Source organism: Sciurus carolinensis, chromosome 13 (assembly GCF_902686445.1).
Source record: "Sciurus carolinensis chromosome 13, mSciCar1.2, whole genome shotgun sequence".
Classification (NCBI taxonomy): Eukaryota; Metazoa; Chordata; class Mammalia; order Rodentia; family Sciuridae; genus Sciurus; species Sciurus carolinensis.
Window position 1 is genome coordinate 74,285,854 of NC_062225.1, and position 22,280 is coordinate 74,308,133.

The 22,280-nt window shown below is 44.9% G+C and overlaps 1 protein-coding gene across 1 annotated transcript in view; it reads left to right on the top strand.

The window, feature by feature from the left end:
• The window catches only part of Kif3c (kinesin family member 3C), a 39,946-nt gene that overhangs the window by 10,321 nt on the left and 7,345 nt on the right, over window positions 1-22,280 (top strand). Inside the window, exons 2-5 of the mRNA XM_047522767.1 lie at window positions 9,867-9,968; window positions 10,672-10,794; window positions 12,962-13,080; window positions 13,725-13,841. Of these exons, the coding sequence (XP_047378723.1) occupies window positions 9,867-9,968; window positions 10,672-10,794; window positions 12,962-13,080; window positions 13,725-13,841 (461 nt within the window). The remainder of the gene's footprint in view (window positions 1-9,866; window positions 9,969-10,671; window positions 10,795-12,961; window positions 13,081-13,724; window positions 13,842-22,280) is intronic.

Consider the following 22,280-nt stretch of genomic DNA (forward strand, 5'->3'; position numbering starts at 1 on the left):
CTCTGTCCTTCTGTATGATGCAAATACCCAGCCTCTGACCTCAACCCCATCTCCATTCATTCATATAATCAACAAATCTTTTTATGTACCATGGCCAAGAACATAGATAAGTAGATATAGTTAACTTCATGTTTAAATTCTTTAGATTTCTGAAAGGAATCACAAGAAGTCCCTAGAAGTAGGATCATATCTAGGGATTATAATCTGGAGGGGGACTTTTATTTTTCACTTCATACCTTTTTTAACTTTTCTTTATTTTTGCAATAAACATATATTACTTTTTTTATTTAAACAAAAACTAATTAAAATTTTTAAAGAAAAAAACATTGTTGAGGTTCCGTGGTTTAAAAAGAAAAAGAAAGAGATCAATCCCCACAAAAAAAGAGAGAAAGGAAGCCAACAAGTAGACAGGCAAACAAGCCAGGCATGGTGGTGCAGGCCTATAATCCCAGCAACTCAGGAGGCTGAGGCAGGAGGATCGCAAATTCAAGGCCAGCCTCAGCAACTTAGCAAGAACCTGTCTCAAAAAATAGAAAGGGCTGGGAATGTAGTTCATTAGTAAAGTGCCCCTGCGTATAATTCCCAGTATCACCCTTCCATCAAAAAAAAGAAAAATGCGGGGGAATGATATTGGTCAAGTTATATTGTTATATTGTGTGTATATATGAATATGTAACAACAAATCCCATCATTGTGTATAACTGTAATGCACCAATTAAAAAACAAAGAAAAACAAGAGAAAAAAAATAGAAGACACGGTAATATTCATTTGGAAGTTTGGCTTAAAGTTAGTAAATAATTGAGGGAAATCTAGGGTTGATAACAGTATTTAATTGTACCCAGTTATTGGTAATTCTGTGACTTAGGACAAGTCACGTCCACTCCCAGTTGTAAGAAATCAACAGACAATTCCTTGCTTCGTGCACCATTTGCAGATTCACCTTGGAAGCAGAGGATGAGGAGCCCAGGAACAGAGACAGCCCGAATGAGTGGCAGCAAGGGATGGAGAGGAATGACTGAGGCTTAACTGGCATCCTGGAGGCTGTGTGACCCAGGGTGAACCACCTAACCCCACTGGGCCCTGAACCTCATGTGTCAAACACTGAAGCTACCCTAATACATCTTTAGGTCTCACCTGGTTCTGACACTATAGCATGTGATTGTCTGGATTTGCATCCTGGATGCTGAAGAGAAACCCTCTAGAAAGCCACAGATAGGTGAGGAAAAGAGTGGAGAAAGACGCAGTGAGATGAGCCTAGATGTTCACGGTTACTTATGCAGTGGGAGGGCTCATTTTTCCTTCTGCGTTCCTCCAAGGCAGTCTGTGTATTCTCACCTTGTCGCCCTATGAGACCGGGACTAGCTCACCTCACTTCCTGGTCCATATTTTTCCCGATCTCTAATTGTTCTTCTGATGAGAAAATTCCTAGCATTTGAAACATCAGTCATTTTTGTTATGTTTTGAGCCATCCAAGGAGCAAACTCAGACGCAATGTCCTGATTTACATCCCCAGGGTAGAGAATCACTGAAAATAGCACTATTCATCTGAAAATAGCCCTTTCCATCCCCTCCCCTTGGTCTCTCATTTCTTCTTCCCTATGGCTGATTCATCAAGACCTGCAATCAGGGAACCAGAAAAGGAGAAATAGGTCTGTGACTGACAGTAGACTGGACAGCTGTATTTTCTCAGAGGTGAAAGCAGGGTGGTGAGCTAGTTGTTGTATTTTGCTCTTTACAGTGAGTGGTGGACACCTCCCAATGAGGCACTGAATCCATGGGTAACCACTCACAGTGGGTTGCACCTGCCCATTTAGCAAGCACTTTTACATCTGTCATCCAACTCACCCTTCTTACCCAAAGCTGCAAGGCAACAGAATTCTTCCCCATTTTACAGATGGGAATACTGAAGTCCAGAGAGCCAATACCTTAGATATTGTAAGAGGGTGGCAGATCATCAGAGGACTGGGGTGCTCTGATTCACATGCCCAGTACTCTTGGTGGCCCTTCCCATGAGCATTGCAGGTTTTGGCCTCTCTGGGACTCTAGTGATACTGACAGCCTTCCCCCAGCACATGGTTAAGAGCTCTAGCTGACTTATCACATGAGCCTCACATGGGCAGAAGCATCTTCAGCAGAGCCCTGCCTGTTCCATCTAGAGGAGAAAGCAACAGTGCTCTGAGTTTTCCTGAGTTGGCAAAGGTACAAATACCAAATGCTGCTTCTCTCTAAGGCACCTTCCTACCTGAACTCAGAAGAAAGCTGTGGAACAGCCAGAGCACACTGGACCAAGACTTAGGGGGCTGGTGTTCAAATATTACCCTGGTCACTGGGCCTGGTGGTGCACAACTGTAACCCCAGCTACCTGGGGAATAAAGCAGGAGGACTGCAAGTTTGAGGCCAACCTTGGCAATTTAGTGAGCTTCTGTTTCAAAAGAAAAGAAAAAGGATTGGGGATGTAGCTTTGTGGTAGGGCACCACTGGGCTCATCCCCCGTTCTGCACCAGCCTCCCAAACACACACACACACACACCATACACACGCATATTATCCTGGCTCTTACTGGTTCCATAACCTTGAGCAAGTCACTTCATCTGTCTGACCTTTAGTTTTCTTTTTTCTTTAAAAAATTTTTCTTGCCTTAGGTTTTTTTTTTTTTAATGTCAAATGTAAATTATAATCCTTATCACACAAGGCTCTTGTGTTCATTAAATAGGATGATTAAGATACAAAGAACCTTTGTATATGGCCCAGGTATATAGCAATATATACCCGAGACACCTGCTGCCTGCAGTGTCATAGATAGATTGGCAGAGGCAGGGCAGAGCCTGTTTGGCGCCTCTGTCACTGGAAAACACACTTGATGGCTGGTATCTTGTGCAGAGGGGCTGGCACGGCCTGGCAGTCTCCATGCTAGCCTTCCAGGTCAGCACTCCATGACTTCTGGGGCCTCCTCTCTCCTCCCTCTGGTTTTGTAATGCCTGGCAACAGCAGGCAGCTGATGCTCCACTGGTGGTCAGCAATCAGTTTGCTGACTGTTGTCGGAGGATCGGGAGGTGAACCTTGTGTGTTGGGTGATGGATAGGAGTAAGGCAGGCGATGGACCGGCCAGAGGCAGGCAAATGGCGGATGATAGGCCCCTGACAGTGAGCAATCTGCACTCAAAAAAGGCATCGATATGCTGGCAGACTGCAGGTCATCACAGCAGACAAATGGGGTAAACACCAGGGAATCGATAAGCAGCAAAACTGCCTCACCAAGAAACAGATATCCTCTGCTTGAAACCGGAGTTATGGAGCGACAAGGAATGCAGCCTCCCTCTAGTCCGCCATCTTGGATCCCTTCGCATCTACTCCTGGAATAGGGGAAGATAAGCCTCTGAGGATTTCAGCTATGAGCACAAGCTGGCATGGTCATTGTGTTGGTCCTGGCTATTGATTGTGACAGCAGCTGACCTGCCGGATACTCACAGAACCAGGGCCCAGATCAAATTGGTAAATTATTTGGGAGCTGTAGAGTCGATAAAAGAAAATACACACAAGTAAGTCCTTAATTGGGAGACTCTAGGCTTCGAGGGCTCCATTTCTGAGCCTGGTTCCTCATCTGAAAAGCTTAAGGTTTGGGGGTGATAATCCCAGGTCCCACTGGCCACTGTGTGATTTATATTCCTCTCTCAAGAGTCAGCCCTGGTGTCCTGAGCTCTCAGCCTGGTCCCCTCCACCCCCCACAGCCTCTGCTGGCCTTTTAGTCACACTGAACTTATTTAGAACCAACAGGACCATATGCAGTCCTGTCCACAGGCACCACCCACCTATACTCTTTTGCCCTGAAAGATCACAAAGGAAGCATTGACTGGAGGGGCTGAGAGCTCCCGGGAACTTTTCCTGGGGGCATAACTCCACATTCCCAGGCCCTCAGCTTTATGTACCCCAGCCTGATAGGGCTGAGAGATTGTAGGCATCCCTGTCTTTTATAGCCCTCCATAAGTGGTTAAGGATACAGACCTCTGAAGCAAAGGAAGAGATGACCCCTACTATCCCCAGAAAGATGGGGGAAATAAAAAGGAAAACAGGGCTGGGGTTATAGCTCAGTTTGTAGAGTGCTCGTCTGTCAAGCACAAGGTGCTGGGTTCAATCCCCAGCACTGCAAAAAAAAAAAAAAAAAAAAGGAAAACAACCCCAACCTGTTTCCAAGCAAAGAAAGGAAGCTGGTATGTGACATATTTCAGAGTGTGGGGTGAAAACGCATGGAGATAAGGAGGAGATTGAGACCTTGCACCTGGGCTAAGGCCCACGCCACAGGGTTCATACCAGAGCCAGCCCCCTCTCATAGCATAAGACTGGTCCTGTCCTCCAGGCTTGGCTGATAGCGTGGGCTTGGGTAAGTGGGCCAGACTTGGCGAGGAAGCAATAAGGCAAAATCAGTTGTCATTCAGTTCATGTCTGTGCTGGGCCTGGCAGGATCTGCAGAGAAGCAGAGAGGCCCAAATGGAATGGGTGATAATGGACAGTTAGTCCTCATCCAGGAGTTTTCTTCATGGAGCTCTGGGCCCAGGCAGCAGGAAAGGTCTGGAAGCAGAGTCCTAGGTCCAAGGATATCCAATAAGAAGCAGATTAGCAGGAACAAAGAACCAATGCAGGAATGAGCACTGAGAATCATGTCATGGGGATGAAGGTGGAAGGAGGGCTGGGATGTGGAGTTCCAGTAGTCTTGACTGATGCATAAGATGGCAGGCCCGGGCTGGCGATGTAGCTCAGTTGGTAGAGTGCTTGCCTCGCAAGCACAAGTCCCTGGGTTCAATCCCCGGTACCACCAAAAAAAAAAAAAAAAAAAAGGATGGCAGGCTCATGGGTCCCTCAAATTCTGCCCAATGTGATGTCCAAATGGACGAGAGAACTGGGTAAAGCTGGCTCCATGGCACACTATTGTAGCCCCAGTGAGTTGGGAGGCTGAGATAGGAGAATCCCAAATTCAAGGCAGCTATGTAGTAAAACTCTATTTCAAAATAAAAAATAAGGAAAAAAAATAAATAAGGGGCTGGGGAGATAGCTCAGTCGGTAGAGTGCTTGCCTTGTAAACACAAGGCCCTGGGTTCAATCCCCAGCACCCCCCCCAAAAAATAAATAAATAAACAAAATAAAAAATAAAAAGGACTGGGGATGTAGCTCAGTGGTAAAGCACCCCTTTCAAAAAAAATATGTAAAAAGGTGTTTATAATTAAATGTATCCTAATTTACACACTATTATATAATAATTAAAATTATAATCATAAGTTATGGAAGTAACAACATGCTTGACATATTAGATAAGGTGAAAATAGCAGGACACAGCTTACATTTTTAGCATGCCTACAAGAATGAAAAAAATGTGTGTAAGGAAAAATCTGGGGCGGGCAAGAAAAATAGAAGAAACTGATTAGCCATGGTAGAAAAAAACAGTTTTTCCTTTTGTTTTATTTCTGTGGTGAGTTCAATGTAATTTTTTTTTTCTGAAAGGACAGCAAGATAGTAAATGATTAAAAATGTGTCCCTAGAATCTCTTAATAAACTATTGAGTATTTAGTATCAACTCCTGAGATAACAAATTTTGTACATTGCCTTCAACAAACAGTAAAACTTGCTTTTTGTTCAAATAACTGCTGCTTTTATAAAACTCAAGGTATCAGCTTTTATTCTGTGCCCGAAGATTGATTGGAAAAATCTGGAACTTTCCTTCTCACACCCATTTTGAAGTGTATAGTTTCCAGGCCTGTCCTCTTAACCTTTCTTTGTCTTTGCAGGCTGAAGAGTCTGCTTTTCACTCTCTTCTAATAGCCCTGGGAGGGCCTTAGCTGCCCTTCTCTGGATCTTCTCTCTGCCGGAGTCTCTAGAGAGGCAGCAAGGGACGGTATATGGTGCTCCAGATTCAGCTGTCTCATTGTTCTCTACAAGGGAATAATGTTTTTGGTCTTGTCGCAGAAAAGCCTTCATGATGATGCCAGGCCCGGTGCTATTGGGTTTTCGCTGTGGCAGCATATTAAGCCAAGGTCTTCTGGGAACAGCAGAGAATTACTCCCCCTTTTTTTCTGTCTCATAACTGACTGTGCACAGCTATCATTTAATGAGTACAGTTAGGATCATTTTCCCCCCAACCGTAAAACTGTCCTATTTATTTATTTATTTAGGTCAGCTCACATGGATATTCTCTTATACTTCACCACCTAGAGCAATTTGGGAGCATCTGTGATGTTGGGGGTTTCACTGGTGCACTCTTTTAGGCAATTTCTAACAGAGATCAATCCTATCATCTAACACTCAAGCGTTTTTCCATCGAGAGAAATGCTTGTTTATTTATTTTTTTAATTAATTTATTTTTTCTGATCCACTACCCCTTTATGAAGACACACTTTCCCTTTATCCATCTCCTCACTCCCTACATTGAGTAGCCTCTGATGTACAACCTTGCCAGCAGCATTTTAACATCCAGAGTTCTGGTTACTGACTTCCTATGTGCTGTAATAACCTATTTTGTCCCAGTTTGAAAGGACACGCCAAGATTATTAGTCAGACGTGATTTTTCTCTTTGCTAGAAGCATGTTGATTTTCCTTCAGCTGGGCTTGCTTCTTTAAGCACTCGACACAATGACTGTCATAGGAAGAACTTGGGCTTTGGAGTCAGGCAGCCCTGTGACTGGATTCTTCGTTCAAGGTTAATGGCATGGTATGACCTTGGATGGGTTACTTAACTTCTTTGAACTTTCATTGGAAAAATAATAGTATAATAGTATGCCTCTTGCTGGGCACTGTGGTGCTCACCTGTAATCCCAGTGACTCGGGAAGCTGAGGCAGGAGGATCACAAGTTTAAGATCAGCCTGGGCAATTTAGTGAGACTGTCTCAGAATAAAATACAAAAGAACTGGGGATTTAGTGCAGTGACAGACCATCCCTGGGTTCATCCTTGGCTCCAGTCGCCTCCTCCCACAAAATAGTATGCCCCTTAAAGCAGACCTTTCCAAACACTAATGTACTAACAGTTACTTGGTAATCTAGGTGCAAGGCATACTCTGATTCTCTAGGTCTGGATGGTTTTAAAGCTTCTCAGGTGATTCTAGTATGCAGCAAAATTTGTAAACGAATGTCTTTTTATTAGGTAGCAAAGAGTAAAGAATGATAGAGTCATGTAAAATGCTGAGGAAAGTGCAAGAACCCAGGCTAAAATGGACAGGTACGTCTCAGATTTGGAGACCAGACCAGATACCAGGCCCCTAAAGACTCCATTTCCCTGTAGTTAGAGCACTCAGTTACCCCTGGTCCTTAACAGTAGGGGACTCCTCTGAGTAGTTCCTCTCCTTTATCTCACCCCCACCCACCACCCTTCCTGCCAGGTTTCCTAGATGCTTAGAGCCTGCAACAGGGAATATAGGTTGATCAAGCAAAGGAGCAGCTGGGATAGAGCCCCTCTCTGGTCTGAATAAGCCAAAAGATGGAACCCATCTGAGTCCCCACGGAGGATTCCATTCAGTTCATCAAACACTTGTTAAGTACTTTCCATGTGCCAATCTCTGTGCTAAGCCCTGGGGACCCTGAGGAATGAGTGGCACATGATTACTGTCTTGAAGGAATCACAGCAGAGACAGAATACTGGTTCTCTTGTGGGAAAATAGTAGGAACATGTTCTGGTTATTGAGGAGGCCTAAAAGCAGCTTTGAGGGCATCAAGGAAAGCTTCCCAAGTGCTCAAGCTGAGTCTTAAGCAGTTTTCCAGGTGGATGTGGACTGGGAGGAAGAACCTTGTGAAATTTGTGGGAAGCCACAGCACACTGCAGGAACTGGAATTCTTTTAGCAAACTGGAGCGCAGAGCATCCATGGGGAGTCCGGTCAGTGGAGAGTAGGGAGCTGAGCCAACACAGGGGGCCTGACAGCCGCAGACCTTGTTTCCTCCTCTAGGGAATGGAGACCCATTGAATAGTTTGTAGCAGAGGAGCCTCCATTCAGACTTGTTTTTCAGAGGATTCCACGGGGTAGCATGTGGATGATGAATGGAAAGGGAAACTGAGGCAGCGGGGAGTTCATAGCACTGGTCTAGGCAAGTCAGAAGGGTTGCAGAGAAGTCAGCAGGTGTTATGAGGACAAAAGGAAGGCGTGGTCCGAGCTACACCAGGAAACAGATCTGACGTATTTAATGGCTGGCCAGATGATGGGAGTGAGATGCAGAGTGGGGACTAGGTGAGGTAGGTAAACTGCCAAAGGTGCCAAATTTCAGGAGTCACTCTCAGGGTCGTGTAAGTGCCACCTGAACAAGAAGGAGTCAAGAAGCCGGGAGTTGGTGGCACATAACTGTAATCCTAGTGACTTAGGAGGCTGAGCCAGAAAGATTGCCAAGTTTGAGGCCACTCTCAACAAGGTAGACCCTGTCTCAAAATAAAAAAGGAGGACTAGGGTTGTAGCTCAGTGGTAGAGTGCTTGCCTGGCATGTGACACACACTGGATTTGAGCCTAGCATTGCATAAAAATAAATAAATAAAGGTATCGTGTCCATCTACAACACCGCTGTGGTATGGCAGTAAGGACGGCTGGACCCTCGAGAGCCCCTTCCTTTCTCCTTGGCCTCAGAGGACGCAGGCTGGTGTGCTTGTGCTTCTCCAGCTGGCCCAGCTTAAGTGTCTGACCTCCCCAAAGCAACCCTTGACCCCTCTTCTGCTCTGTCCTCAGGGATGTGGCTCTCACAGGTGGCCGCCTACTTCCTCAGTCTGACAGGCACCCTCTGCTTTGAGAACCCTCAGGCAGGTCAGCTGGTTCCACTGGGAAAAATTCCAGTGGGTAGACAGCCAGTTTCTTCTGGTGGCTCAAGGTGATTTCAACCTTCCAGGAGGCCTGTGATGAAATCAGAGGACAGCTGGCTGCCCTGGGACAGGACTCTCTTATGGGCAGTAGTGACAGTGCATTTTATGGAGGCATAATTTGCACAAATCCATTATTAATTCAGCTTCCAATCCCAGAAGTACATACTGTAGACCTGTGCCAAGCACTCAGTGGGGTCTTGCACACAGCACAGGGCTCTCGGAATGAGACTGGGATGCGGGTTCAAATCTCACCTCTTTGTTCCTTACTAGCTGTGTTACCTCAAGCTAGTTGTTCTCAACATTTTCATTTGTTAAATAAGGAGAGGAATCATGACTGTTGAGGGCTTAGTTCAGCACCTATCAAATAGTGTTCTGCATACATGTGCGTCATTCTGGAATGAAGGTGGCGTGGTTTTAACACTATAGACAGGAACTCAGGAGGGTAACTTGCCCATGGTGCCCAGCCTAGTGGGTAGAGCCCTAGTCCTTCAGGCTGTCTCCAAAGCTCTCCCTGCCTCTGGGACCCCATTTTGCTGCCTGTTGCTGCAGAATCTCTCCCTTGGATTTTGCTTCTACTTTCCACATCAAAGATAAGACCCTTTCTTCCTGCCCACATAGAGAGCTCTGAGTCAGGAGCCACTTAGAGCACGGGCTCAGCTGCCCAGTGACTCTCTTTTATCTCCTCCTCCTGATATTATGTGGGTGGGGCCTGGTAGCCAGGATTAGATTGCCACCCACCCTCCTTGCAGGCTCTGTGAACCAAGCTTCATTCTGTATCCAAAGCAAACAGATCAGGTGCCCTGTATTCCCTGAGGGGTTCCCTCTCTTTGCCTCCCTAATGGTCCTGTCAACAATGGGAGCCTTGTGCTGGGGCTCAAGAAGTTGGAGGGGAAAACTCCATTCTCTTCCAGGGCCACGAGGCCCTATCTTGGGCACATCTTGTGTTCACTCCTAGAAGGGTTACAGAGCAGGGAAGAATGATCTCTCAAGCTGGGGCTGCTGTGGCCCTGTGCAAAGCCCATCTCTGAACCCCTGTGTGTCCTCAGGCCATGGAGAGCAAGCTGCTCATCGGTGGCAGAAACATTATGGATCACACCAATGAGCAGCAGAAGATGTTGGAACTGAAGAGGCAGGAGATTGCTGAACAGGTAGGGTGGCCAGTCTTCAGGGCCCCTCGGGTGCATGGCTTTGAGGTAATGCCTGGGGGTTGGCAGTGGGACCATGAGCTGTAATGCACTCAGGATCCCTGGAAAATATAGTGCTGAGAATCTAAGACGTACCACTCTGGGATCATGGGTCTGCCGGCCAAGGGTCCTCCCTCTGGGAGGGGCACTGCTAGCTGGTGGATGAGAAGTGGTGGAGTCTGTGATGTCAACCTCCACAAGAAACCTGGAAGGAACTCCTGGACCTTCCAGAAGACTGTGAGTTCATTGTCAACTGTGTACCATTTCCTAAATCATTAAGAAGCACAATTTGTTGGTTACCAATCAACAGTGACACTATGTGGGAGAAGTGAGAGGTGGCTTGTAAGCCAGTGTGACGGGCATCTGTGTATGTGGGTAACACCCCAGGAGTATGCCAGCTATTAGGGCTGGGGTCTCCATCCACCAGGGGCAGTGCCTACAAAGGCATGGCCATGGCAGCTGAGGTGACCTCCATGTCCACTGCTCCACTGAGGACAGGGAGGGAACAGTGGACATGAGTCGTGGAATGCCCCCTTTTTCCTCCTGGCACCCAGGGCCATGGTGAAGCCAGGTTTCATGACAGATAGAAGCCAGTCCCTTAAGTTTCCTTGGCCCTCATCCAGTACATGCTGTCTCACTGAGGTCTCCTCACCTTGCCTTGGCCTAGAAACGCCGGGAACGGGAAATGCAGCAGGAGATGATGCTCCGAGATGAGGAGACCATGGAGCTCCGGGGTACCTACACTTCCCTACAGCAAGAGGTGGAGGTCAAAACCAAGAAACTCAAGAAGGTGAGATGCTGCAGCAGGATGGGGTCAAGACACACTGAGGGCCCGAGGCAGTTACCTGTCCAAGGGTTGTGTGCTTCAAGGAGCCCTCCCTCTTCTGCATGAACTGCTGAATCCAAAGCTACATGACCTGGGCAGGTTGGAGTGAGGAGCAGGGGGAGACAGGAGTCTGGTGTGGGTTGGAATAGATACTCTTCTGGGCCAGGTTGGTGGTGGCGGGTGTTCATAGGCTGGAAACTCTCACTTCTGGTCTCCAGTTTGCCATCCTCAGAGTCCTTGGTAACTTCCCCCTTAAAATGTCATCAGTGGATCAGTTTGGATAGCTGGATCTGGAGGAGGATTAGGAGTGTGAGGAGACCTGAGAAAGAATGAAGCCTGTGGAAGTTTAGAAAGGAGCCAAGGCCCTTTATACCATGTCAAGTGAAAAGAATCTCTGGTCACCAGGACCCCTCAAAATTCATGGCAAGGGAAAGATGTGTGCATGAGATGAAGGGCAAGAAGTAGCAAGCTCCAGCTTGGATTCTGGGAAGCACTTGGAGAGCCCCCAGGGTTGTTGATGTGGCTGCCTCAGAGCAGAGCAGAGAGACCCAGCCACACCACTACCAGGGCAGTTGCCATGGACATGGCTCAGTGACTTAGGAGTGAAATGGGAGGGCCAATGCCAACCTCCACATCCTCCTGCCACTTTTGGGAACCTCTGGAAAGGCAGGAGTGGGACTGGTCACCTTCCCAACTTGATCAACTCCCAACCCTGGTTCTCCAAATGAGATTGGGTCCTAGCTCTTCCCTTAGTTAGTTGTGTGACCTTTTTTTTTTTTTTTTTTTTTTTTTTTTTTGCCGTGCTGGGGATTGAACTCAGGGCCTTAGAGCTTGTGAGGCGAGCACTCTACCAACTGAGCTATCTCCCCAGCCCAGTTGTGTGACCTTTTTGCTAGTCTATGCCTCAGCTTCCTCATCTATTAAAAAGAGGTTGTTGGGAAGAAGATATACAGGCTATCAACAAATATATGAAAAAGTGCTTATCAGCTCTAGTAATTAGAGAATGCAAATCAAAACCACCCTAAGATTTCATCTCACTCCAATTAGCATGACTATTATCAAGAACACAAACAATAATAAGTGTTGGTGTGGATGTGGGGAAAAGGCACACTTATACATTGCAGGTGGAGTTGCAAACTGGTGCAGCCACTCTGGAAAGCAGTATTGAGAGTCCTCAGAAAACTTGGACTGGACCCACCATTTGACCTAGTTATCCCACTCCTCAGTTTATACCCAAAGGACTTAAAATCAGCATACTACAGAAATGCAGTCACATCAATGTTTATAGCAGCTCAATTCACAATAGCTAGATTGTGAAACCCTCCTAGATGCCCTTCAGTAGATGAATGGATAAAGAAACTGTGGTCTATATACACAATGGACTATTATTCAGCCATAAAGAAGAATAAAATTATGGTATTTGCAGGTAAATGGATGGAGTTAGAGAATATCATGCAAAGGCTGAATGTTTTATCTGATAAATGGATGATGATACATAAGGGGCGGGGGTCGGTAAGAGAAGAATGGAGGAACTTTGGATTGTGTAGAGGGAAATGGGGCAGGAGGGGTTGGGGGAAGGAAAGACCGTGGACTGACACAGACATCATTACCCTGTGTAATGTATGATTACAGGAATGGTGTGAATCTACATCGTGCACAACCATAGAAATAAAAAGTTGTACCCCATTTGTGTACAATGAATCAAAATGCAGTCTCAAAAAATTAAAAATTAAAAAAAAATTGTTAATAAAACATTGGACCACAGGTCCCTTAGGTTTCCAATTTGAACATTCCAAGATGCTTAAAGCAGCTGAGAAAGAGCAGGTACCTGCAGCAGGCCTCAGCACAGGGGGACACAAAGGCCCTTTATTATTATTATTTTTTATTGGACCTGAGGATGGAACCCTGTGCCTCACACGTGCTAGATAAGCGCTCTGCCACTGAACCACAACCCTAGCTCACAAAGCCCCTTTAAATGGCCCATTCTGATTCCTGTGGGGTGAGGCAGCACTGGCAAGTTCAGGCCAGGACCCCCAGCCCCACTGCAGGCTGAACAGCTCCGGGCCAGCGGGGTGATCGGGACCTCGTTGCCACACTGAGCAGCTTCTGAGCTGCACCTGTCGCCACCCAGCTCTACGCCAAGCTGCAGGCGGTGAAGGCGGAGATCCAGGACCAACACGACGAGTACATCCGCGTGCGGCAGGACCTGGAGGAGGCGCAGAACGAGCAGACCCGGGAACTCAAGCTCAAGTAGGGCCGGGTCCTTTTCCGCTCCTGGGTCTCCGCAGCCACCCTCATTCCTCAGGGCCTCCCGACTCTTCTTCCCTAAGGCCTAAGATGACCGTCTGCTCACCCATGATTCCACACGTCTTAGGAACAGAGCGTATTTGAGGGAGGCTAGGCCCAATAATCGTGGAGTTTCTTCTACTTCCTCAGTTGGACTTTTTTAGGGGTGGGAGAGGGCACTTTTATCATTGAGCCATATCTCCAACTCTTTTTTTAAATAAAATTATTTTGAGACAGGGTCTCACTGAATTTCCCAGGCTGGCCTTGAATTTGTGATCCTCCTGCCTCAGTCTCCCACTAGTTGGGGTCACAGGCGTGCACCACCATGTCAGTTTGAATTTGGTGACACCCCCCACAGTGGCAGAGGACGCACAGCTGAGTGCTGGTCAAGAGTAGCCCTGGAGTCTCTGAGCCACAGTTTCGTTGTAGAAGCAGTAGTCTTCAAGCTCCAGTTTTCTCTGGAGGGATCCCTATTCCCCCAGTTTGGTTTTTCCACCCGCTCAGTTCCCTCTGCCTTTCAGTTTATTGCTTCTCATCCTTCAGCCTTTACAGCACCATGGGGACTCACTGACCCCATTTCTAATCTCTTACCTTATTCCTACTCCCAGGTACCTAATAATCGAGAACTTCATTCCCCCTGAGGAGAAGAACAAGATCATGAACCGGCTCTTCCTGGACTGCGAGGAGGAACAGTGGAAGTTTCAGCCGCTGGTGCCAGCTGGAGTGTAAGTCTCCATCCCGTGGTCTGGGCCCACGGACTTGCAAGCTCTCTCTAGGTTGGTTGTGGTGAGGGGCTTGAGGCCAGGCCTGCTGGGTGGCAGACTATCTAGGACTGGGGAAGGGATTAGTGGGATTTAGAAGGAGGATGGATTTTTTACAACCTGAGATGCAAAAATGCAAAAACCTCCTGCAAGAGGCCCTGCAGGGAGGGGAGAGGGACCTCACCTCGGCCTCTTGAGAGTCCCAGTGATACTAGCTAGCATCTGTTCACTTCTGGTGAGTACTCATTTGTCAGGTGCCAGAAATAGCAACCATAGTTAATATTTGCCCAGCCTGCTGTGTCCAGCACCTGCAAGACTGCAAGCAGAAGATAAATCAGACACAGTCGGGGTTCATAGTCCAGTGGGAAATGCAGAGAAGTAATCAGTTCATGACATGATATAGGCACGATCCAATCTTCATAGCCTCACTCAGCTGGGTGATTCAGCATTTCCACCTGTTTCCATCTCCTGACGCTTAGGTGCAGCTGCGTCCCTTAGCTGGGTGTGCAGCGCCCTCTGCTGGTGTGAAGAACGAGGCTGAATATCAAAGCCCAACAGGGTGACCCAGCTGGACCACTCTCCCTTCCTTGCAAATCTATGTAGAGCAATGAAGGGACAGCACTTCCCTGGAGATTCTTTGAGCTCTCTATCCTAGGAATATTACTTCCAGGTAGGGCAGGAGTCTCCCTAGGGCTGGGTGGGAAGTTAGCAAGATGTCTATAGCTTCTCACTGGAGCATCTGAAGTCTACTTGATCTCTCTGCTTTCTGAAGGGCTGATTCCACCTAGGGGCACGCTGCACAAGTTGTAAATGCCAAAGTCATGAGTGGGAGTATTAAGTAGATCATGTACCCCTCTAATGCAGAGGTTCTTGACCCTGGACCCAGGTAGAATCACCTGTGAATTGGTGTCCAAAGAGTCTAATTTGGGCTGGGGAGATAGCTCAGCTGGTAGAGTGCTTGCCTTGTAAGCACAAGGCCCTGAGTTCGATCCCCAGTACTGAAAAGAGTCTAATTTAAGGGGTCATGGTAACTCACAGGACTTTTTTGTGCCCCCCCCCCCTTAAAGTTTCCAGGTGCTGGAAGCTAGGTTCAAAAATCATTACTCTAGAACTAGGTTCTGGTATAAGATTATTATTATTTTTTTAATTTTATTTATTTTATTTTTTTTGTGGTGCTGGAGATTTGAACCCAGGGCCACTCTACCAACTGAGCTATATCCCCAACCCTTCTATAAGATTATTTTGTGCTTGGAGAAGTTCTTGAGTTGAAAGTTTGCAGGTGGAGGGGGTTTTTTGTTTTGGTACCAGGGATTCACCCAGGGGCATTTAACCATTGAGTCACATCCCCAGCCCGTTTTGTTTTTATTTTTAAATGCTATTGTATTTTTTTATAACTTTATTTTATTTATTTATTTTTATATGATACTGAGGATCAGACTCAGTGCCTCACACTTGCTAGGCAAGTGCTCTCCCACTGAGCCACAACTGCAACCCCCTTTTTTGTTTTTTGAGACAGGGTCTCACTAAGTTGCTTAGGGTCTTGCTAAATTGCTGAGGCTGGCCTTGAATTTGTAATCCTCCTGCCTCAGCCTCCTGAGTCACTGGGATTACAAACGTGTACCGCACGCCCAGCAAGAATTTCTTTATTTTTTGATGTAGTCACGTTGTCGAAGTGCTCAACTACAGATGAGGTGAGAGAGGCTTTGAAAAGGCATATTTTTAAAGTTTTTATTGTGAAACAAGAATTGGAAGAAGAATGCAAAGAATCCCCATATACCCTGCACTAAATTTTTAACATTTTGCCATATCTTTAAGTCCCTGTCTTCCCCAACCCTAGTCATTTGTGATTTAGTTGCAAACATTCTAACCCTTTATCTTGTATTTTCACAGTACAATCATCAATTTCAGGAAATTTCTAGTTTTCTTCCATCTCCACCTGAAATTATGTATTGCATTTAATTGTTATGCCTTGTTAGTTTCTTTTAATCAGGAACTGAGGATTTTGATTTGAGTTTTATCGTTTCTTGCTTCAGAGGAATAAATTTGTTTTTGGGTTTTTGTTTGTTTGTTTGTTTGTTTTTCATACTGGGGATTGAACCCAGAGTAGTTAACCACAGAGCCATATCCCAGGCTCTTACTACATTGCATAGGACCTTGATAAGTTGCTGAGGCTGGTCTTGAACTTGCAGTTCTCCCAAGTTGCTGGAATTACAGGTGTGTACCACAGTGCCTGGTGAGAAAGGAGTCTTCTTTGCCATTGGGAAACCTGCAAATTATGGTCATTCCTCAAATACTTCTTTCTTGAGTTTATTTCTATAGTGTTTCCCAGTCCCAAACAGACGCCCTTTAAATTAAATCTGCATATCTCCCCAGTCTGTATTTACAGGTTTGTGCTGGCAACTCTTCCAGATGAATCCCAATTGGACTATGTTCCTTGAAAATTGTGTATTGAAAGGTGCTAAAATTGTACATTTGATCAAGTATATAAGTGGTTTTAGGGGAAGTATTTTGAACATTAAATAGTAACATCTTCAAAATAAGACCATTTTGAATTTTTTAACCATTATTAGTAAAGCTACCATAATGTCAGTCTCTACAGAAAGATCTTTTTCCATTTAAGAAAGTATATTCCTTTTTATTTTTTAAAAAGTGTTTTAATGGACCTTTATTTTATTTATTTATATGTGGTGCTGAGGATCGAACCCTGTGCCTCACACATGCCAGGCAAGCACTCTACCACTGAGCCACAACCCCAGCCCTATATTCCTTTTATTTACTTGAGTATAAAGTAATCATACTAAGATACACACATTGAGCATTTAGTCCATGTAAAGAGCTAAATGAGGAAAAAAATAAAGACACAGCAATGATAAATAACAAATTCAAAATAGGAATGCTTCTTGGAAAGCAAGTAAATTGATGTAATTGACCAAGTACACAGTATCTTTAACTATTTGGACAAATTGTTTTCATAAATGGATATTCTTGGTAATATTGAATTTTGCATGTGTTCTAACATTGCAAAATAAACGTTTTGTAAACATAAGACAATTTTGTATTGATAATTTAAAGATATAGTTATAAAATTTTTCAAAATTATGGTAAATTATATTTACAATTTAACCATACTGTTTTATGTAGAATGAATATATATTGCTTGGAATAGACAGTATATGTTTTGTACAGAAAACATGAAATATATCTGGGAGAGGGTAAAATATATAAAGGCAATGTTCTCTACTGCAGCTAAATACAGATTATATGAATAGTTATTACAGATTGTTTTAAAAAAGAATCCCAAGAAATAAATTACTTTGAAAGCATTTATCATGCTGGGCTTGGTGGCACATGTCTGTAATCCCAGTGACTCAGGAGGCTGAGGCAGGAAGATCACAAGTAAGAAGCCAGCCTCAGCAATTTAGACCCTTTCTCAAAGTAAAAAATAAAAAGGACTGGGGCTGTGGCTGAGTGGTAAAGCACCCTTGGGTTCATTCCCCAATACCAAAAACATAAAAACAAAAGGCAAATAAAAATGGAGCTAGGGGGCAGGGGTGGCTCAGTGGTAGAGCGCCTGCCTGGCATGTGTGAGGCCCTGGGTTCCATCCTCAGCACCGCATATAAATAAATAAATAAAGCTCCATGACAACTAAAAAATATTTTTTAAAAAAATGGAGCTAGGAATTTTTATGTGAAACAAGTTTTTTTAATTACTCTTTTTTAAAGCAGTGGTGGTTAGAATAAAGTAAAAACAATTCATCATAATTGCAATCCCACTTGAGATTGTGACTTAGCAGAGGGGCGGAGGGGCAGCCTGGAATGGAGCAGGGAGTTGGTGGCCTGGACCTCTGAGACCATCTGCCTTGAGTCCCAGCTGAAGGCTGTTGAAGGCAGAGAAAGTCCTTGAACATGACTTTGCTCGTTTCTGGAACCTCTGGGATCTGAGGTGGTGGAACAAGTGTGTCCCCTTCCAGAGAAAAAGATGCTTTCCTTCCGCATTGGCTCCCACCATTTGCAAAATAACTAAATCAGGGCTTAAAAACAAGCAGAAAAGCTCTTTCTCTCCAAAGCATATTTAACTAATCAGGGCATTGTTCCATTTTGCTCAATAAGAGTGAGACATTTTGCTTTACTGTGGCCTGTGTATTCTAGGGGCGAGAACACCCAAGACTGCTTGAACTGAGAGGAATAGACATTGTTTGAAAGGAATTACCTCAGGTCCAGTTGTCCCTTTAGAAAGCTTTTGTTGGGAAAGCATTGTCCCCTCCTTCTGGAGCCACAAGCATCTACTCCGCCCATGCCTTGGAAACAAAGAGTCATTGTCAGGCAACCCTTGAGACGTGCCCATGTCTACTTCTTTTGGAAATCTATCCATTTCTCCTTTTCTCCATTATCTCTCTGTATCCCCTGGTTGATAACATAATCACAGGTGAGGCACCTTCCACAATCATAATTTTGTATTAAAGTTGCCTTCAAAAAGCATTTTTTTTTCAAGAAGCATTTTTGAAACCAGCTCCAGCAATAGCTATTTTACAAATATGATCTTTGATTTTTAGTTTCTCGTTATTGCCTTTATTTGTAATTGTATTCATACAAAGTTCTTTTCTAAAGGTTATATATTTGATAATGCCCATAGCCCATGGTTTACCGTTCACAGAATTTCATTGTAACTTGAGGATTTTGGCCTCTGCATCCAAAACCACCCTAGATTCTGGGTTTTGTTTTTGTTTTTGTGCTGTGGGTTGAACCCAGGGTCTCATGCATGCCAGACAAGCACTCTACCACTGAACTACACCCCCTACCCCGCTGCCTAGATCCTTTGCAAATCTACCATGGTGCAGTATGAGACTGGACTTTGGATTTGGAACATTCTGAATTCTAGTCCCGTTCTGCCACTTACTTATGTATGGGCTTCAGAAAGTGTTTAAGGCTGAGTGTGTAACACCTGTCTATAATCCCAGGAGACTGAGACAGGAGAATCTCTAGTTTGAGGCCTGTCTGGGACATTTATTGAAACTGTCTCAAAAAAAAAAAATTTTTTTAAAAAGGGCTGGAGGTATTAACTTAGTGATAGAGTGCTTGCCTAGCATTTACTAGACCCTGAATTCAATCACCAGTAACATACACACACAGGTTTTTCTTGAGCTGAAGTTTGCTTATCTGTAAAGTAGGGTTAATACACATACCTTGTAGGAGTGTTGAGGTTGAAATGAAGCAATGTATGAAAGGTTTCAGGCCCATGTCTGGCATAGAAGAGACGATCAACAAACATTTGCAGTTCTACTGATAAGCCAATATTATAATGATGGGAACTGTAGAGAAACCACATTGCCTCTGTCCCTTAGAAGTACCATAGAAGAGCTGGGCATGGTGGCACACGCCTGTAATCCCGGCAGCTCGGGAGGCTGAGGCAGGAGGATCATGAGTTCAAAGACAGCTTCAGCAAAAGTGAGGTCCTAAGTAACTCAGTGACACCCTATTTCTAAATAAAATACTAAAGAGGCTGAGGATGTGGCTCAGTGGTTGAGTGACCCTGAGTTCAATCCCCGGTACCAAAAAAAAAAAGGTACCACATACACACACACACACACATATATTAGTATTATTATTATTTTTTTTTTGTACTGGGGATTGAACCTAGGGGTACTCTATTACTGAACTATATCCCCAGTCCTTTTTATTTTTATTTTGAGACAGGTTCTCACTAAATTGCTTAGGGCCTCACTAAATTGCTGAGGCTGGCCTTGAAATTACAATCCTCCTTTCTCAGTCTCCCGAATCACTGGCATTACAGGTATTTGCCACCATGTCTGACTAGATTTTGATTTTTTGAAGTTCAGACTACCTCCAAGTTTAACCCATTATGTTCCATTTTCCCACTTAGGGAACACCTTTAAAAACTTAAATTCAGCAATAAATATACCTCTTATGGTAACTTTGAAATAAATATGCTTTTGGGGTTCTACTTTTTTGAAAAAAGTGATGGGTGAATGATTACTGATGCTATTATTAATGACATCATTACTAATATTGATGATCATAAATTATATAATAGTTATGATTCTCCACCTATTTTAATGCACCTGTGTCACATTTCATTTGAAATATTCACAGAATTGAAAACTTGGAACTTAATGGGTTAAAGAGAGAGCATTTCTTGTTCTCAACAGAAGGGAAGAAAGTTCAACTGGTTTCATCACGGAGGCAACATTTGCCTCAGTAAGAACATTCTTAGCTCTGCGTGGAGTCTCCTAGACTTCTGTGAGAACTGAAGAGAATCTGAAGCAGGGAGAAGTCACAGCTGTCCCTGGCAGGGCTGGGGCAATGGCAGAAGGGGTGAGGAGACTGAGAGTTCAGACTCACAGGGCAATGGAGCAAGGGGACTGGTAAGCTGCGGAGACGGAGTGACCAGATCACAGAAAACCAGTCTGCTGGGTTGGGTGCACGTGGAGGACCTAGAAGAGAAAACAGCTGATGATGTTGGATGCCTGTTTTCTGAATAGGGAAGAAAAGGAGGTGATCAGCAGAGTGAGCAGTGAAAGATGGAGCTGAGAGATGATTTTTTTTTTTTTAAATATTAAAGGAAAAAAATTGTGATAGCAGTGTTATGAAGGGAGGGTGCTGGGAGAACCCTTGGGATCAGCTAAGCAGGTGATAACTATTGTGGGTCTCTGTTAGGAGGGGTAGGTAACTGCCGTGCCAGCCCCACGCCCCCACCAGCTCTGGGCTGTCAGCCACAACCTTCTTGCTAGAGGGATCAATCATGAAAGCAGGCCTGGGGCAGAAGAGGGAGTAGATGGGAAGTTTGGTGTCCCAATTACAGAATCCCTTCCCCCAACCCCTCCTTCCCTGCGTGCCACCCAGAATAGCCCTGGCATGTTTATTAGGTCAGGCTGCCAATTCCCACTGACCCGCTGCTCCGCTCGCCCAGCCCTGCCCCTCTGTCCTGTTCCCAGAGCCTGAGCTTTCAAAGGCCCTCTGTGGCCCCAGACTATCCTGAATGCACTCCCGAAAGACAATACACCATCATAAAAAGAGTACTTCAGCAGGTTCAGATTCCTAGGGTCCCTAATTGTATGACCTTGGACACAAAACGCTACCTTTCTGAACCGTCTCCAGCCTGCCCCACATACCCTGAGGAGCTTGTGTAAAGCTCAGATGAGTCGAAGTGATAAAGTACTTTCCTACTCCCTTCTTCGTTGGAGTCAGTGCTGCTTTCCACTTGTACCCATCACAAAAGTATCTTCTTGCTGCCACTGTCACCGAAGCTGCCTCTCTCCACATGCTTAGCCTCACATTCCATAGCCTCCCAGCTGCAAAGTAGTGGAGCTTCTAGAACCTTCTCTTGCCTGGTTTTCATTTGTAAAGAGGGTCAGCAGGAACCCTACAAGGGGTCCAGCACTTTTATAGATGAAACAACTAGAATGCCACTTTTCCTCGCCCTGCCGCTGAAGGCAGGCCTGTTCTGTGGCCTTCGTACAGCTTGTTCTATGCAAGGACAGAATGTCCTATCTGCATCCCTCTGCGGGTCTCCTCTCTTCTTCTGCCTTCCAATGGTTGCCTTTTGAATTTTTTATTGCTCATTTCATTTCATCGCTATTTGAAATTAGCAAGCAGAACTGAGAATGAATAACATTCACAGACACCACTTGTCACCCTTACACGGTGCTAAGTGCTTGTTTAATCTCAGCAATTTTGTCTGATGGCGATGACATGTCAGAGGCTCAGAAATTATAAGCCGCTTTCTATGGTGACAGAGCTTTAAGGGGCAGAGCCAGCATTTAAACCCAACTCTGTCCTATTCCAGAACATGTGTTTTATTTATTTATTTAGACAGGGTCTTGCTTTATTGCGCAGGCTGACCTCAGACTTGAGATCCCCCTGCCTCAGCTTTCCAAGTAGCTGGGATTATAGGCATGTGCCACTGCACTTGGCTCTTTTTCTTTTTTAAAAAAAGGAAATAAATGACTTTCTTGTTTTCTTTCTTTTTATATTTGTTTGCTTGGGGTAATTAAAAGTAATACATGAGCCCAGTGTATAACGTGGTGGTGCAAACTTTTAATTCCAGTTACTCAGGACACTGAGGCAGGAGGATTGCAAATTTAAGGTCAGCCTGGGCAACTTAACAAGACCCTGCCTAAGAATAAAAAGGGCTGGGAATGTAGCCCAGTGGTAGACCACCCCTGGTTCAATCCCTAGCACCCCCTCAAGAAAATAAAGTAATACATTACACTCATCATATTGCTGAAAGTAAAATTCCTGATATACCATGAGTTGGCTAGATGATAGAGTAATGGAAAGTTTCATAGGTATAACAATTTGAAAAGCAGTTTGGCAATATCTAGTAAAATTGAAAATATACATATTCTACAATGCAACAATTCCGTTACTGGGTATACGCCCAAG